Raw genomic sequence first — 19612 nt, forward strand, 5'->3', positions numbered from 1 at the left:
ATGCCTAGATCCCACAGTATCTCCCCTTAGGAGTGGCGTTAGGCAAGTGTAATTGAATAGCGGTGCTGCAAGTTTAGCTTTACACCTGTTTTTAAGGCTTATTGACTGAAAGGGGCTTTCATGAAAAAACTTAGGGCTTTGCTACAGGATACACCCTCCACAAGTTAATGAAGTAAAAATAAAGGTATATATATCTGTTTTATTTAAACCTTTTAAGTTTGTATGCGGGCGGTATGGTGGCGCAGTGTAAGGTGCCAGTTAGGAGACCCGGGTTCGCTTCCCTGCGTGGAGTTTGAATGTTCTCCCCGTGTCTGTCTGGGTTTCCTCCGGGTACTCCGGTTTCCTCCCACAGTCCAAAGACATGCAGGTTAGGTGCATTGGCGATTGTAAATTGTCCGTGGTGTGTGGGTGTGTGTGGGTGTGTGCGCCCTGCGGTGGGCTGGCACCTTGCCCGGGGTTTGTTTCCTGCCTTGTGCCCTGTGTTGGCAGGGATTGGCTCCTGTATTTAGGATATAGCAGGTTGGATAATGGATGGATGGACATCTGTATGCATAGCCCCATTTGCCCGTTTTTGTTTTTTTTCTTTCTTCAGTAATATTTCAGCAAACCCGGAGCTTGTCAGTTCAAATCCTGGTACTGACACCACTGTGTGACCCTGAGGAAGTCACTTCACCTGCCTGTGCTGCAAAAAACAAAAGTAATGTAACAAATTGTACCTCAGATGTTGCAAGTTGCTGGAATAAAGGTATAAGTCAAATAGATAAATATGTATTATACACATAGGAACTATTCATTTATTTTCAGTTAAGTCATCTGCAGCAAACCTTTATAAATGAGGGTTTCTCCTTTTTAGATAGTGCAAACTGTTTCTTCTTCATTGAGGTTTTCTCTTGGAGAGCTTTTTTTCATTTCATTGAAAATTAAAGCAGCAGCTGCCAAAATATGTAGCTTTCTTATTAATTTTTCAACATTGTGTAAAATAACTTTATGAAGTAACATAAAAGGTTTAAATACTGGTTATCCTTTTACACTAAAATATTACTAAAGAGATACAAAAAAAAGTAAAATGCATATGTTGTCTTTCTTTAAGGAGATTAAATATTACTGAAGAAAGAAAAAAAAAACTAAAACAGCCAAATGGGGCTATGCATACAAACTTAAAAGGTTTAAATAAAACAGAAATATATACTTTTATTTTTACTTCCTTAACTTGTGGAGGGTGTATCCTGTAGCAAAGCCCTGAGTTTTTTCATGAAAGCCCGTTTCAGTCAATAAGTCTTAAAAACAGGTGTAAAGATATTGACAATAAGCTGCGCAAACCCACCAAGACATGGAATCGTTTAAATCAAGGCGCTGTACTACCTTCTTCCAGATCGGCCCCAAGGCGTTCATATTTTTCCAAAGCAGTTCTGGTCTCCATCGGCATCTGTAGCTAAGTCGAAAAACACCATCCCATACTATTAGTTAACGATTAACACATTTCTATATGTATTGTAAGCATATAATACAACTGATAATATGTTGCGCTTATTTATCTGGTGTACCGACATTTTTGTGCATTTAACGGCCGAAATCTAATGTGGTTTGTGCATTTTAGAATGAAAACAGTTTGCATTTACCTTTTTAATGAAAGGCGAGCTTTTAAGCCTGAGAAATCACCCCGTAAATGCACATGTTTAATTGCACATGTGTTAATATGTATGCTTACATAGTATTAAAAGACACTCAACAATTAACGTCATTTACCTTCGTTCCCGCGTTTGAGTCGTGCTGTAAATCTCTTCCTTGTTTTCAGTTCACGTGATTACGTAGGAGGCGTGATGACGCGATACGTGACTCCGCCTCATCCATTACAGTATATGGACAAAAAAGAGGTTCCAGTTATGACCATTACGCGTAGAATTTCGAAATGAAACCTGCCTAACTTTTGTAAGTAAGCTGTAAGGAATGAGCCTGCCAAATTTCAGCCTTCCACCTACACGGGAAGTTGGAGAATTAGTGATGAGTGAGTGAGTGAGTGAGTCAGTCAGTCAGTCAGTCAGTCAGTCAGTGAGTGAGTGAGTCAGTGAGGGCTTTGCCTTTTATTAGTATAGATACATTGGATCTTAACGGTTTATTTTGAAAGACATTCAGGGTTAACCATTATTACATAGAATTCTGAGCCTGAGAGATGCTCAGGTTTAACAGGAAGAAAAATAACCTGTCATGTCATGTCATGACTTCTGAGGACACAACCCTAACAATGAGTGCATTTGCCTTAACAACTGGAGCTCCAAAATAGAGGTGGGTGGTGATCAAAAAATGATTAACCTTCAAAACAAAGGAGAATCACCACAATTGGATGTCAGAATCAGACCGAGTGACTCAAAAAACCCCAAAACCAGTGTTTGATTGTCAGAATGAATGCATAAAAAAATACAAATAAATGAATAAAAGGAATCCAGTCTGAAGAAATACAGCCATTTTCGTGTAAATATCTAGAAAAGATCAGGCTGGTGATGCCGTGGGTCTAATATTAATATGATGGAAAAACTCAGAATCCCAAGAATCAACACCTGTGCCATATATGGCCAATCCCCCTAACTGCTGTGTTGATATTTGAGATTTTCAAAGCTCCCAAATGAAAGTAATTTTGCTGTTAGAAGATATAAAAACATGTTTGTTCCCCTTTACAGATTGGATATACATATTCATAAGATCTGAGGTCTGTTTACTAAAAATATTAACAGACTAGGGGGCTTCGCTCATCAAACCACCCCCTCCCCACCTCTCTGCCGCTCGTGTTGTGAAGAGGGGGGCTGAACGCACCCCAAGGAGACGCGGTCGCTCCTCCGACAACCCCTCTTAGACGGTGATACAATGGGAAACAAATACAGTTGTTTTTTTTGACCTCCTCTTTGCTCGATCAGCTGCTGGCTTACTGCTGCTGCCGTGCCGCGTGATCTGCATCTCACGCGGCTCACTTCTGTCACATCACCTATGTCCATATATTCGATCTATTTTCACTTTTACCTTTTCATCAATATCGCATTGAATTTTGATCCCATGTTTGGAATTACATTGTGACAATGCAAGGTATAGCTGCCCGTGAGTGAATATCGTTTCTTTCTCTCTACAAGAAATGTGTCTGACAATAGCATTCACACAAATGAGAATTGATTTCTCTCGCGGGATTTCACTTTCAACAAACAACAAATCTTTTAATTCTCGTGGATACACCTCTTCATTGGGAAGAAACACTACTTTTTTTTCCCTGATGGCAACATGAATTATACCACAGGTGTCGAACTCCAGTCTTGGAGGGCCGCAGTGGCTGCAGATTTTCATTCTAACCATCTTTTTCATTAGTGACCAGTTTTTGCTGCTAATTAACATCTTTTGCCTTAGTTTTAATTAACTTGATTCAGGCCTCTTTGTTGTTTCCTTTTCCTTAATTAGCAGCCAAACAATAATGAGACACAAAACAAGTCGCTTCATGACCATCTTACCTGTGCCCTTAACATAGTATCTAAAAATAAAGAAAAGTGATGGTCTTGGTAAGGTTGATTGCTCCGGTCATCAAAACATTTTGACGATGTTCTTAGAAAAATTAACAGTTTTGGAAATGTCTGCTGTGGCAGAATGAGAGCAGCAACAAGCCATTGAATTAAATAACGGGTTTAATTAACAGCAAGAATCTAAAAGATTAATTGGAGTGAAATTGGACTTTAGCTGGTCATCTGTTAGCTTGTTTCACATTTCATTTCATTCTGGCTACCATTTAATGAAGAAAGGAATAAATTCAGGGGACTGAATCCTTAAAATAAGGGATATTAAAATGAAGGAAAAAGAAATTAATTAGCAGTGAAAACTGGTCATTGATTAGGAAAAGGGGCAGAATGAAAACCTGCAGCCACTGCGGCCCTCCAGGCCTGGAGTTCGACACTCCTGAATTATACGATCTACACATCTCCGACTTAAAGTTTAAATCCAAAAATATATTCGCTGTTCCATTATTTCACAGAGTAATAATTTCCGTTTGTTTGCGTTAATGCGATCGTTACTATCCTTTTTTTGAGACTTTTTGAATTTTCGTACTTCCATTATCTCTAACCTGCTCTGCATGTGTACCGCACCAACGTTTTTGAATTCTTTATGACGTTCTACTTTACCATCTACTCTTTGTCTTTTATTTCCGGCCCCGGGCGTGGTTAAATCTCTTGGCACAAAGACTCGTCTTGCGGGACATGAAAGTGTCTCTCTGAGAAAATCACGTCTCGCCTCCTTCCAACCTTCCAAGATTTATTTTTTATAATAGAGAGAAATCACCAAGCTTCAGATGATCAGAGTTCCACGATATTACAAAAGCAGAGATACCAAGATCCAACCTCCAAAGCACAAAGTGAAATGCATCCACCTTTACATGTCTGGAATGCTGAATATCTTTTTGGATTTCATTGCAGGACAACCCTTTTCGGCAGAGGATAGCGGAGGTCTTCTCAGAGGACGGAGAAGGCAATATGACCCTGGATGACTTCCTTGACATGTTTTCAGTGCTGAGTGAAATGGCACCCCGGGATCTCAAGGCTTACTATGCTTTTAAAATTTATGGTGAGTACCGGTTCAAAATCCTATCAGTTCCTTTAAGAAAGGGGGTGGCACTGTGGTTAGTGCCACTGCCCCATAACAACAAGAGACCTGGGAGCAAATCCTGGCACATTCCCTACTGATTTACAGATTTCAGGTTCTCTTTACACTTGTGAAAGTGTTCACCACATCCTGGAGATTCCCATAGCTGTAGTGTAACGGATAAGACATTGGTTGTCTAAGCCGCAGGTTATATCTGCGATAGATTTATTCGAAACCTTCTAAACAAGTTTAATGGACAAAATGGTCCTATGGTTTTACTTAAAAGTGCCCCAATATGAGCACATGTCAGCCTCCCTGTAAGAGTGCACTGGGATGAACTGGAATCCTATTCAAGATTAGACTCTACTTTGCACTTGGCACTGCCAATACACACTTAGATGCCTGGAAACCTTGTGCTGGAATTTTGTGGGCTTATCAAAATGATGGATGGAGCAATTGAGCTGGCAAAATGGTGCAAGGATATTTACAGTGCCTTCAGAAATTAATCAGACCACGCAAACCAAGTGGGGGTGATCCAACATGCAGGATCCTCATTGTTGAGGACCCGAGTGTCTGGGCCAGGCCAAGGGGATGCCCACGTAACACTTGGCTGTGGCGGATAGATGGTCATTTCCTACATGACCTGACCTAACCTGACCTGACCTCCATTTTCTTCACATTTTTCATATGTTGCAACCTTGTGTTAAAATCATTTAAATTCATTTTTTAACTCATCAAGCAACACTCACTACTCCATTATGACAAAGTGACAACAAGATTTTAGTTAAAATAAAAAAACTGAAATCTCGCTTTACTCAGTACTCAGCTGAAGCTGAAGTCTTCTTGGTGTTTGACACTACAAGCTTCACACTCCTGGTTTTGGGGATTTTTCAGACATTCTTCTTTGCAGATCCTCTCAAAGGTCTGTCAGGTTAAATGGAGACCATCAATGGGCAGCTAATTTCAGGTCTATCCAGAGATGTTCGATTGGGTTCAAGTCTGGGCCCTGGCTGGGCGACTTGTCCCTAAGCCTCCACTGGGATGTGTTTTCTATTTACTGAGGGTTATCATCCTGTTAAAAGGTAAACCTTTGGCCCATTCTGAGGTCCAGAGCACTCTAGAGCAGGTTTTTATTGAGGTTCTCTCTGTTCTTTCCTTCATTTAGCTGTTCCTCGACCTTGACTAGACTCTCAGTCCCTGATGCAGTGACCACCACACTTCACCTTTGGAATGGTTTTGAGCAGGTGATGAGCTGTGCCTGGTTTCCTCCAGACGTGATGCTCATCTTGGTTTTATTAGACCTGAGAATTTTGTTTCTCATAGTCTAAGAGTCCTTTAGGTGCCTTTTTGCAAACTCCAAGCAGGCTTCCATGTGTCTATTATTGAAGAGAGGCTTTTGTTTGGCCACTTTTTGTTAAAAGCCCGATTTGGTAGAGTGTGGAAGTGATGGCTGAAGTTTTTTCCATTTCCTCACAAGCTCTCTGGAGGTCAGCCAGAGTGACCATCAGGTTCTTGGATCAGCTCTCTTACTATGGTCTTTCTTCATGGATTGCTCAGTTTGGTTGGGTAGCCATCTGTAAGAAGAGTTGTGGTGATACCAAACTACTTCCATTTAGGAATTATGGAGGCCACTGTGCTCTTGGGAGACTTCAGTGCTGCAGAAATTTCTTTGTAGCCTTCCCCAGATCTGTGTCTTGACCCAATCCTGTCTCTAAGCTCTGCAGGCCATTCCTTCCACCTCACAGGTTGGTTTTTGCTCCACCGTGGGACCTTCTACAGACTGCTGTTTGCCTTTCCTAATCAGTCCAATCAACTAAATTGACCACAGGTGGACTCCAAACAAGGTGTAGAAACATCTCAACAATGGTCAATAGAATGGGATGCACCTCGCCCAGATATCAAGTGTCATTGCAAAGGTTTTGTGTATTTGTGTCAACGGGGTATTCATTTTTTTACTTTTAATAAATTTGCACATATCCATATAATTCAGTTTTTGCTTGTCGTTCTAGGGTATTGAGTGTTGTATGATGCAGGAAAAAATTAATATAAATAATTTTAGCACAAGGCTGCAACTTAACAAAATGTAAAAAAAAGCAAAGGGTTCTGAATGCTTTGTATCAGGACTGGGGTCCAACTTTTGCCTGATGCCAACAAGATAAGCCAGCGGTTCTCAAACTGTGGGGCAAGCCCCCCAAGGGGGGTGCGAAGTAACAAAAAAGGGGGCGTGAATGTTGCCATATGTGGCGTAATTTCGCTATTCGTAGGAAAATTTTAAACTTGTAGCGGTGTATCGACAGCAAAAAATATAGGAATAAATTTTATTAGGGTTTCAAAAAAACATTAGGGTGGCGCGATTAAAATTATTATGAAAACTCGGGTTGCAAATACTTAAAGGTTGAGAAATGCTGAGATAAGCAATGGATCCCTGCATTCCTGAATTTGACAAAGGGGTCAAAAAATGGACAGATTAGACGAGTAAAGGGCAGTGTTATCATTTGGCACTACTTTTGGTTTTCCTCTGATTACTGTTTTTTTCTCCTACTCACCAAAGATGTGCAGGTTGGGTTAACTGGTGATTCTAAACTGGCCCAGTGTGTGTGGGTGTATGAGTGGGCTCTGCAAGGGACTACGTGGTTCCAACCAGATGTGACTCTGAATTGGATTACGAGGGTTGGAAAATTTAATATGTGACTGTGATATTTTGTCCACTAGATCAGAGGTCGCCAACTCCAGTCCTGGAGGGCCACAGTGGCTGCAGATTTTCATTCTAACCCTTTCCTTAGTGAGTGACCTGTTTTTGCTGCTAATTAACTTCTTCCATCCATCCATTTTCCCAGCCAACACAGGGCACAAGGCAGGAATCAATCCTGGGCAGGGTGCCAACCCACCACAGGACACACACAAACACACCAAGCACACACTAGGGCCAATTTAGAAACGCCAATCCACCTAACCAGCATGTCTTTGGACTGTGGGAGGAAACCAGAGCGCCCGGAGGAAACCCACGCAGACACGAGGAGAACATGCAAACTCCACGCAGGGAGGGCCCGGGAAGTGAACCCGGGTTCCCAGGTCTCCCAACTGCGAGGCAGCAGCGCTACCCACTGCGCCACCGTGCCGCCCTATAATTAACTTCTTGTGAATTCATTTTAATTGATTTGCTCTTGAAGACCCAGACCCTCTCAATTGTTTCTTTTTCCTTAATTAGAGGCCAAACAATAATGAGATATAAAATAAGCCAAAACAACTGGGGTCCATCATACAATATCTGAAAATAAAGAACGATGAAGGAATGTTGATCTGCTAAGGTCCACAAGACATTTCAACAGAGCTCTTAGAAAAGAAGAAAGCAACAATTTCATAAATGTCTGCTAATGCACCATAAAAGCAGCAACAAGCCATGGAATTAAAGAACGGGTTTAATTAACGACAAGAATCGGCGCCTAATTAACCAACTGGTTGGAGTGAAATTGGTTGGAGTTTGAGGCCCTGACTTAGTTGGTCTTCTGTTGGCTCACTCACTTCACATTTCATTTCTGTTTGGGTGCCATATAAGGAAAGAAATGAAGCAATTCAGAGGAACAATGAAGACATTCAGGGGAACAAATCTTAAAAAAGCAATTCAATTACAGTGAATTCACAAGAAGTTAATTAGCAGCACAAACAGGGCACTCAATTAAAAAAAGGGTTAGAATGAAAACCTGCAGCCACGGTGGTCCTTCAGGACCGGAGTTGGTGACCCCTGCAGTAGATGGTACTCAGCACACCAGCGTACCGGGGATATATATCTAAGGTAGGGTTCTACGGCTCCAGTCCTGCGGCTTTCACAGGTTTTAATTCTAATCCTTTTCTTAACTAGTGACCAGTTCTTGCTGTTGATTAAGTTGTTTGCCTTAATTTTAATTCACTTGCTATTTAAGACTTGGACCCCTTAATTATCAGCCAAATCATCATGAGATACAAAATGAGCCACCACATGGCCAGCAACCTGTGTCCATCATTCAATATCTGAAAATAAAGAAAATGGAAGGACTGAGAAATATCAGTCTACTCAGGTCAATAAAGCATTTGGACAGTGGTCTTAGAAAAAAGAATATCAACAGTTTTGGAAATGTGGAACACCAACAAACCATGGAATTAAATAACGGGTTTAATTAACAACAAGATCGGCTTCCAAGTAAGAAACTGCATGGAGTGAAATTGATTGGAGTTCGAGGTCTCAACTTAGCTTGTCATCTGTTCGGTTTCATCATATCTCTTATAGGTGGAGTGGTGGCTCTAAGGTTAGGGATCTGCACTGGCAATCAAAAGGTTGCCGGTACGAATCCCGTAAATGCCAATAGGGACTCTGCTCTGTTGGGCCCTTGAGCAAGGCCCTTAACCTGCAATTACTGAGTGCTGTGAGAAGAGTGCTATATAAATGCAAAGAATTATTATTATATCTCATTTCTGCTTGGGTGCTGTGGATGCTAGGTGGCACTGTTGCCACTTTACCCCTAACAAACAAACACACAGGACACAGGGTAAAAACACTAAGAAGATTTTTAATTTCTTTTTCTTTCTTTTCAGTGCCTCTAAGCACCACAGCCACAATAAACATAAGTAAATATAATAATAGTCATAATTTTCTCTATATATATCTCCTCCACACCTCCCAGCAAGCTTTGTCCACCTCCACCCAACTCTGGCTCACCTGCTGGGTCTTCAGTAGTTCTTTAAATAGTCCTTGACCCGGAAATGCTTCTGTTCTTCCTCCCACGTGACTTGCCAGTACTTCCGGGTCAGATGGAGAATTTCAGGTCTTTAATCAGCCCGGAAGTACTTTGAGGCTTCCATCCTCATGACTTCCTAGTACTTCCAAGCTATAAGGGAATGCATAACTCCCCAGGTCCTTTCATAGCAACCCCTGGCGCCACCCAACAGGGCTGAGAAACTGAAACTCCAAGTCCCAGGATGCCATTTGGGAATCTGGGGCACTGCTAAACTCCAGGGGAGTTGCCATCTAGCGTTTTGGGGAAGGCAGTATCCAAAAGTCGCTGCCTTCCCCCATCCTTCCATTACAGGGGCGTCCCAGCTGGGCTGAGCTGCCGGCCATCTTGCACATTGCCATTTAAAAGAAAAAATGAAGCAATTCAGAGGACTGAATCTTAAAAAATAAGTCAATTAAAATTAAGGGAAAAGAAGTTAATTAGCAGCAAAAAACTGGTCACTGATTAAGAAAAGGGTTGGAATGAAAAGCTGCATCCACAGTAGCACTCTGGGAATGAGAATGGAGACCCGTGCTCTAAGACCGTGTTCACATTACCACCCTGATGTGACCTGAATGCGATTTTTACATTAATCTGACATGGATCAGATTTTGGTGTAAACAGCCAATACCACATTGAATCCAATTGTGTTCATTTATTGTTCTTATCCATCCATCCATTATCCAACCCGCTATATCCTAACTACAGGGTCACGAGGGTCTGCTGGAGCTAATCCCAGCCAACACATGGCTCAAGGCAGGACGCAAACCCCGGGCAGGGCGCCAGCCCACCGCAGTTATTGTTCTTATTTCTGTTTCAATTCCAGTCAGATTCGATTTCTGCCAAACACTTTGGTCTCATTGCACTGTTTTGATGCATCATGCAACACGTTAAAAGAATTGTTTTTTGTCTCTGAATGGAGGTTGACGAAATCCCAACCGAAAATGCTATGGTATATGAGGCCATAGCCCCTCTGCACTGTAGCCCTTCACCATATTTAGAAAATACAGTAAATTCTGCTGTACAATTTTGGAAAATTGAATAGCATCAGCAGGAAAAACGTGCAAGGATCCATGTGATATTGTTTCACAGGACATGTGCAGTGTGTACATTTCACATAAGCTGAATGTGTACGTAAAGATTTGGGTGACACCTGGACGGCGTAATAGAAGCACAATTTCAATTTGGGACTCAAGACCTGCTTTTTAAACCCAACATAAAAATTCCATTTATTTATGAAGCTTTAGTTGTAGGTTAGGCTAATAAGTTTATTCTTGTGACCCACAAAAGTATCTGTGGCCGTGCCCCCCCACATTGGAGTGCCCAGACAGTTCTCTACAGCCTGATGTCACATTCTGTAGTGTCTAGTCATTGGGTATGTGAGACTCGTCGACCGCTGCTGCTGATCTCACTGACAGACCGTGTCACTTTAAACAACCAAAAATCACTGAGTGTTTCACAATTATCAACTGCATTCAGACTTTCCAGAACTGTCCTGTTTGTCCCTTTTTGTAACAGCCAATAGCGTGCTGCCTGACAGAGCCATTGCTATACAAAAGGTTAACAGGTATGGAGAGCTTAACCACTATCTCTACACCCTTTTTCTTTCTTTTTGCTATTCTGTCGTGGCATATAACACATAAGACATCTGACAGACAAGCTTCCCTTCTGTTTGTGACGTCCAGAGCACCCGCTTGTCCTTATTGTACATTGTACTTCTGGACGAGCATTCACTGGTTGTCAGCTCTCGCACACGCGAACAAGCACACCCCTGTGACAACATCAGACCTGTTTGATATTTTTGGGGCGAGCCACTGGGAATGTCACACTAGGCAACCGGTCTTCATGGGAGCGCACAGCCTCTGACTCACTTAGATTGTTCAAATGAAAGCTATGACTGAAAATCTTTGGAATGGTCATCTAATGTGACATGACCTTCAGGCAGAGTTTCTCTCCCTGTTGTGTCACAATGTCATCTGTCCATTCTCATCTTCTGTCCCCTCTTTTGATCCTGGATGGACGGTCTGCTAGTTTTTATGGGGTATGGACAACACCTTGTGCTTCCTGTGATCCCTTTGGAGACAAACAATTTACGAGATATCTAGAATTCTTTCCACAGTGGTTTTCCCAATGTTGCAGGGGGTCAGTGTATCTGTCAAGGACCTCTGGGCTGACTAGTCACTTAGTGTTTGTATAAGTACAATAGACCTATGACCTAGCACAAGACTAAGTAAGTTCAACAAAGAGATGAATGAAAGTAGTCAGTCAAGCCCCCTTCCCATTTCTACATGGGTCAAGCCTCACATTTCCCAATATGACAAAACCCAGTGGTGTTAGATCTCATCTTCTGGGCATTTCACACTGTTTTGTGTGCCAAACACATGCCATTTTTAGGCACATGTACCCATTTTGGCGAAGCACATACTTTCTCCTCTGCTGAGATTTCTTACATTCAAAAAATAACAATAAACTGTTTGGCCAAAAGCCTGTGGACACTTGACCATCATATCTAAATAAGCTTGGTGGACATTCCATATCAAAACCATTGACATTAACATGGAGTTGGTCCCTCTTATAACCACCTCCACTCTTCTAGGAAGGCTTTCAACCAGATTTTGAAGTGTATCTGTGGGAAATTGTGCCCATTCAGCCAAAAGAGCATTTGTGAGGTCAAACACCAATGCTAGAAAAGAAGAGAAGTTCACATACATGACTGAGATGGCAACCACATGAATTCTGGAGACTTGACTGTGATGGTGACCATATGCAGTCGAGAAACACAACTGTGGTGCTGATCTCAAATCCATAACCATAATAGTGATCTCATGGAGTGCAGGCATTTGACCGTGATGGTGACCACATGAATTCCAGACACTGCACATGAGATGCCGACCTTATAAAATTTAAAACCATAGCCATAACAGTGACATCATGGAGTGCAGACATTTGATTGTGATGGTGACCATATGAAATCCAGGGACCAGATTAAGCTGCTGACCTTTTAAACTCCAAAACCATTGCCATAATTGTGATATCCAGGAGTCCAGACACATGACTGTGATGGCAACCTCATGAAACCTAGAGACATGACTGTGAGGGTGATCACATGCAGTATACACACACAGATGTGGTGTTGACCTTAAATCTGTAACCATAATGGTAACCTCATGGAATACAGACATTTGACAGTTATGAAATCCCAAGACCAGATTGAGTTTCAGCCCTTGTAAAGTCTAAGTCCGTAATTATTATAGTGACCTCATGATGCACAGACTCTTGACTGTGATGGTGACTTCATGCAATCCAAACATATGATGGCAATAGTGATTTCATAAAATCCATCACATAACCATGATGTGGATCTTAAAGAGTCCAGGCACAAGACTGTTATGGTGACCATATTAAGTTTAGACACACAACTGTGGTGATGCCTTCATAAATTCCTAATTCACAACCATAAGGTTGTCCATACCCTTGACTGTAATGGTGTACTTAGTTTCTTCCCACAGCCATAATGTTGACCTAATGAAATCCAGGTACATGCCTCTTACAGTGATGATGAAATAAATCTAGGGATATAACTGTTATGGTTAGCACATTAATGTCCAAATGAGGTGGTAACATCATAATGTCCAAACCTATGGGCATTATGGTGACCTCACAGTGTTCAAACCCATTACCATAATGATGATCTTTTGAATTTCGGTCAGATAGCTGTTATGGTGACCATATGAAAACTAGAGATGTGACTGTGATGGTAAGTACATGAAGTCCAGACAAATGACTATGACATTATAACATCTAAAAACCTTTGACAATAAGGGTGACCTCAATGAATTCAGAGAGATAACAATTATTTGGACCACATGAAGTTCATTTTTATTTCCCCTCTCCCATTTTTTAATTCACTTCATCACTTCCAGCCATCCAGTTTTGAGTGACTCCACATGAACTGAGCATTATGCGGAGTGTCATCACACCTTCTCTCACCTGTGCACAAAACCAGAAAGAGTTAGGAGATACTCGAGCTTTTGAATGAGACCTCAAGAAAAGAATGGCGAGTGAAAGGCAGCTCAAGAATAATTTATGAGGCCATTGTGTCAGGGGCTCGATCCTGCTCGTCAGTTCCCCAATATTTTCTAATTAAAACATGATGACAGCCATTCAAAGTGGCCGGCCAGCTGGCTTTTACGGGGGTGAGCGCTAGTCATGGTTCAAAGAAAGTTGTCATATTAATTATTTATGAAGAAAATACAGGAAATTATTATCCTTAACAGTACAGTCAAGTAATGCAACATAAATTTTAATCCAGGGAATAATCCTAAAATGCCTCCAGTCTGTAACGGTTCTGCATAACTGTGTTTCCAGGACTTAATTCTCAGCACTACTTCTACTTGTTATTATAGTGGTTGAGTTTACAGTTATGGTACAATGAAGTTGCCACCTGCACCTCTGATCAACATGCAATTGATAATACAAGATCAGAAGCTTCCAACTTCATGGACAAAGTCAGTATCATCCAAAAACAGTTCAAGACTCCGAAAACATGCTCTGACTCTCCTCTATGTCGTTCTACTCTTTCCTGTTCCTCCTCTGTAAACGACTCAGACGTTTCTGACCTGCTCTGTAACCCAAAGACCCACGGCCTGTGCATTGGGTTTCCTTCACATCTTCTTTAGTCCACCTCTGTTTTCTTGATTCCCTACATCGCTTCTCTTTATAATCCCTCAACAACCTGTGGTATCTTTTCTATTGATGTCAAGAAGTCTCACGTAAGATGCCTATTCTCAAGAAACCCTCTCTCAATCCATTACCCAGTTACTGTCCTATCTCCTTTCTGCCATTCCACAAATAACTCTCCTCTTATCTCTCTGACAACAATCTCCTACTGTAGATCCTCTCCAATTTGCGTTCCAAAAGGGTCACTCTACCGAGATTGCACGGCTTTCCGTCACACATTCTCTTAGATCTGCTTGAGTGGCTTCCCTCTCCTATGTCCTTATTGTCCTGGTGTCATTTTTGATTCCTCCCTCTTTTATTCCACCCACATAAATCACATTAAGAAACTTTCTTACTTTCACCTCCGTAACATATCCCGTGTTCGCTCCTTCCTCTCCTTCTCTAATGCTGAAAAACTTGTTCATGCTTTTATCACATCCCGCATCGATTATTGTAATTCCCTACTGGCAGGTGCCCCTTCAAATCTTATATCACAGCTCCAGCTTATTCAAAACTCAGCTGCAAGAGTCCTTACTCGAACCAGCAGCAGCGAGCACATCACACTCATCCTGCTCCGTCTTCACTGGCTCTCTGTGTCTTACAGAATCGAATATAAAATCCTACTAATAACCTACAAAGCCTTAAATAACCTCACGCCAAACTACATCAGTGACCTTCTCCATCACTATGTGCCTGTCTGCCCACTAAGGTCCTCTGATTCTGGCAATCTTGTTGTGCCCCTCACTAATCTACACTCCATAGGTGACAGCAGGGCCTTCAGCTGTATAGCGCCCAGACTCGGGAATGACCTACTGACATTAATCAGGTCAGTGGACTCCATGAAATCTTTTTAAAAATAACTCAAACATCATCTGTTCCGGAAGGCTTTTAGCTCTACTTGACTTTATTACCCTTCTTTCAGTTTACTTCTCTGTCAAGATGCTCATGTAACCCGTGTGTGTGTGTGTGAGACCATCAATTATGTTGCCTGTTAGGCTTTTTCTCTGAATTCACTGTCGTAATCTTCTTTATTTATTTATCTGGTTTGTACAATGCTATATACTGTATACTCTGCCGTTCTTTCTTATATTCTGTAAGTGCCCTGAGCATGGGAAAGGCGCTATATAAATAAAATGTATTATTATTATTATTATTCTTGACCTTTCATCAGCTTTTGATTCTGTTTACCACTCCTTGCTCATCGTTACCCCCAATTAGTATGTGATCAGCAGTTCTGCTTCGGAACGGTTCAAGTCCCACCTTTCTGACCGATCCTTTTGCGTCTCTTGTTTGTCTTCTCCACAGAAACTCTCCACAGGTGTGCCTCAAGGATCATTGTTGGGTCCACTTCTCATTTCTCTCTACGTTTGTTCTTTAGGTAATATTATTACTTCTCCTTCCACCTCAGTGTTGATGATACACAGATCCTTTGCTCATTTTTCACTTCTAACCCACAGGTTTCAGCCCAGATCTCCAGCTGTGTCTCTGCCATCTCATCATGGATGAATGCTCATCACCTTAAACTTAACCTTTCAAAGTCAGATACTGTATTTTGTATTTCCTCGTATATATCTCTAAGCATTGCCCTTGAAGATGTCATCCTTTGACCATCAGTCACAATCAGGAATCTCAGCAGGACTCCACACTTTCATTCATCAAATATATTTCTTCAACACCCCAATCCTGTTGTTTCTTTCTTCATCATAGTCTAAGAATTTAACACTTCCTCACTAATTATGCAGCACAACTCCATGTTCTGGCGCTGATTCTCTTTTGGTTGTACTTTTGCAACTCTTTCATGATTAGATGTGATGTTGGGTCCTCAAAGGTTTGTTTCCATCATTAAGTCGCTTCCAACGTTGCCAGGGGTGTGGTGTCTGAGGTCAGGACCCATGTGTAATCGACACAATGGGATACAAGGACGGCTATGAGTGCAAATCCTCAGCTGATCTGTGGATACCAACTCTCTGAAGTTACTGAAGTGTTTCTCTATCCTCTTTTCTCACATATGTTTTCGGTTTTGTCCCTCTAGTTCAACCACGATTATTGTCTCTCGGATTGGACTTTGGTTTCATTTCACTTTATATTTTTTGTTGTTCTGTTTTGTTTTGTTTTTTTACATGTAGCTCCTGGTATTTGCTCATCTTCCAGTTCGCTGACAGAACATTGGGTTTTCCTTTAGCTGCTCGTCTAGAATGTCTCTATTTGACTGGTTTTATCTGTTCCTCGTTTCACTCCACTGCTTAGGTCTCTCCACTGGCTACCTGTCACTGCAAGCTGTTGTCTTGACCTACAGTTCTCTGAATGGTTCTGCTCCTCAATGTCTCCAATCTTTGGTCTCTCCTCAATGTCTCCATAAGTCTCCGTTCTGTCTCTGTCTGATGTCAGATGTACCAAGATTGGACAATACTTCTCTGTTGTTGCTTCAAAGCTGTGGTCTAAACTCCCTTTGCCTATTCACCTTTAATCCAATTTCCTCATTTTTGATGACACACCTTTTTTATTAAATACTAGCTGTTCTCCACAGCTCTGCCCACGTAATAGTGAAACAGGACAAACTTTAAAAATCATTAAAAAAAAAAAATGTAATTCTGGGTAAGCAGACGGTGGGTACGCTCCAACATCAAACGTTGGCACTGTGATTGTGTTCAGCTCTGACGGGAGATCGTCCTCCACATGGGGAGAAAAGCACGTGGCCGTGATATCTCTGCCAATCACCAGGGCCCCACCCGCTTCCCCCTCCCCTCGGCCCGCAGCCTCACTGTTGGATACGCGTGAATAAATCGGTACCGCAAGCAAACTGTGATACGTTGCAAAATCAACAGGAATGTTCAAACAAATTATAGACAAAAAACCCAATCTAAATCCGTTAAGTCAGGGGTCTTCAATCACAGTTGTAAAAGGCGCTATATAGCTCCCGACCCGGCACAGACTCAGGCAGAGGCACGTACTTAAATAAAAACTCTTTTATTATTTCTTCAGCCGTGGGGCACGTCTTCCCAGTGTCCCACAGGCCCAAATACACTCGCAATTACTCTCTATCTATCCACCTCAGCACCACCACTCCTCCTCAGGCTTAGTCCTCCTCCTCCCGACTCTGGCTCTCTCGAGTGGTGGTGGCTGGCCTTTTTTTTATACCCCACCCGGAAGCGTTCCAGGTGCTTGATTACCTGATCCTAATTGACCTTCCGGGTGGGGCTGACGAGTCGACCAGCTGGGCTGGAAAGTCCATGCAGCTCCCCCTGGCAGCCATCCAAGCGACCAACCAGGCTGTAGAGGACTCCATCTCCCATGGAGCCTTGCGCCAGGTTGTAGGAATCATCGTCCACCAGGGAGGCTGCCACCAAGCGTCCCGGGGGAGGTACTGAGCTGCCCATGGTGGCTCCCCCGGAACAGATGCAGCAGGGGCATCCCTGCCGGGCATGGGACCCGGCTGTCCTTCACACAGTCTTGGAGGGCCGCAGTGGCTACAGGTTTTCATTCCAGCCAGTTTCCTAATTAGAACTCTGTCCTTGCTGATAATGAAACTTGGGATTTAACTATATGATTTGTTAGCACTTTCATTCATCAAAGAAAAATGTTAGTTAAATTGTAGATCAGAGGTCCTCAATTACAGTCCTGGAGGTCCGCAATGGCTGCAGGTTTTCACTTCAAACAATTTCTTAATTAGAACACATTTATTTACTACTAAAGTAAATGGGCTTAATCTTAGTTATCTTGCCTATTACAGTTCTGAACCTTTAGATAGATAGATAGATAGATAGATAGATAGATAGATAGATAGATAGATAGATAGATAGATAGATAGATAGATAGATAGATAGATAGATAGATAGATAGATAGATAGATAGATAGATAGATAGATAGATACTTTATTAATCCCAGGGGGAAATTCACATATTCCAGCAGCAAAAAATATTAAATTAAAGATTAATAAAAAATGCAGGTAAAAAAAAAACCAAAAACAGACAATAACTTGAATAATGTTCAACGTTTACCCCCTCTGGTGGAATTGAAGAGTCGCATAGTTTGGGGGAGGAATGATCTTCTCAGTCTGTCAGTGGAGCAGAACAGTGACAGCAGTCTGTCGCTGAAACTGCTCCTCTGTCTGGAGATGACACTGTTTAATGGATGTAGTGGATTTTCCATAATTGATAGGAGCCTGCTGAGTGCCCGTTGCTCTGCTACGGATGTCAAACCGTCCAGCTCTATGCCAACAATAGAGCCTGCCTTCCTCACCAGTTTGTCCAGGCGTGAGGCATCCTTCTTCTTAATGCTGCCTCCCCAGCACACCACTGCGTAGAAGAGGACACTCGCCACAACCATCTGATAGAACATCTGCAGCATCTTACTGCAGATGTTGAAGGATGCCAGTCTTCTAAGGAAGTACAGGCGGCTCTGTCCTTTCTTGCACAGAGAATCAGTATTGGCAGTCCAGTCTAATTTATCGTCCAGCTGCACTCCTAGGTATTTATAGGTCTGCACCCTCTGCACACAGTCACCTCTGATGATCACGGGGTCCATGAGGGGCCTGGGTCTCCTAAAATCCACCACCAGTTCCTTGGTTTTGCTGGTGTTCAGTTGTAGGTGGTTTAAGTCGCACCATTTAACAAAGTCCTTGATTAGGTTCCTATACTCCTCCTCCTGCCCACTCCTGATGCAGCCCACGATAGCAGTGTTGTCAGCGAACTTTTGCACGTGGCAGGACTCCGAGTTATATTGGAAGTCCGATGTATATAGGCTGAACAGGACCGGAGAAAGTACAGTCCCCTGCGGCGCTCCTGTGTTGCTGACCACAATGTCAGATCTGCAATTCCCGAGACGCACATACTGAGGTCTGTTTGTAAGATAGTCCACGATCCATGCCACCAGGTATGAATCAACTCCCATCTCTGTCAGCTTGTCCCTAAGGAGCAGAGGTTGGATGGTGTTGAAGGCGCCTTTAATTGCCTATTTTAGTTTTTAGCAGCTGCATTTAAGTTTTAATTGTTGCATGTTTTTTTTTTTTAACCAGGCATTATTTCATAATAAAATGCAGATAACCAATAAACCAGCAGCTCTCCAGATAATGTGTTTCCTTTTAAACCTGTGCGTATGCACCATGAAGAATCTGCGTTAAAAAGTGTTTAAGAAATAAATGAGAGGGGAACTGGAAGGAGCCATCCATCCATTATCCAACCCGCTATATCTCCTAACTGCAATTCAAATTTCACTTGGATGAATGAAAGCACTAACAAACCAAATAGTTAAATCCCAAGTTTCATTGTCAGCAAGGGTCATCTTCTAATTAGGAAATTAGTTGGAAGGAAAACCTGCAGCCACTGCAGCCCTACAGGACCGTGATTGAGGACCCCTGCGTTAAGAAGTTCTCTCGTGAAAAGTGGACAGACATACAGACAGACAGACGTTGGATTTTATATATTATATATGTATATGTAGATTCTGGAACTGCTTAGAGTCTCTTCTACAGGACAGTTGCTGTTTTACTGACATGGATGCTGATTTGTGTCATAGTCAAGCTGCAGGTATAAACATT

General features: G+C 42.1%; 1 protein-coding gene across 1 annotated transcript in view; it reads left to right on the top strand.

Moving 5' to 3' along the window:
* The window catches only part of cib3 (calcium and integrin binding family member 3), a 50097-nt gene that overhangs the window by 21133 nt on the left and 9352 nt on the right, over positions 1-19612 (top strand). Inside the window, exon 4 of the mRNA XM_028814705.2 lies at positions 4443-4590. Within this exon, the coding sequence (XP_028670538.2) occupies positions 4443-4590 (148 nt within the window). The remainder of the gene's footprint in view (positions 1-4442; positions 4591-19612) is intronic.

Source organism: Erpetoichthys calabaricus, chromosome 12, assembly GCF_900747795.2.
Source record: "Erpetoichthys calabaricus chromosome 12, fErpCal1.3, whole genome shotgun sequence".
In the NCBI taxonomy this organism is placed as follows: domain Eukaryota; kingdom Metazoa; phylum Chordata; class Cladistia; order Polypteriformes; family Polypteridae; genus Erpetoichthys; species Erpetoichthys calabaricus.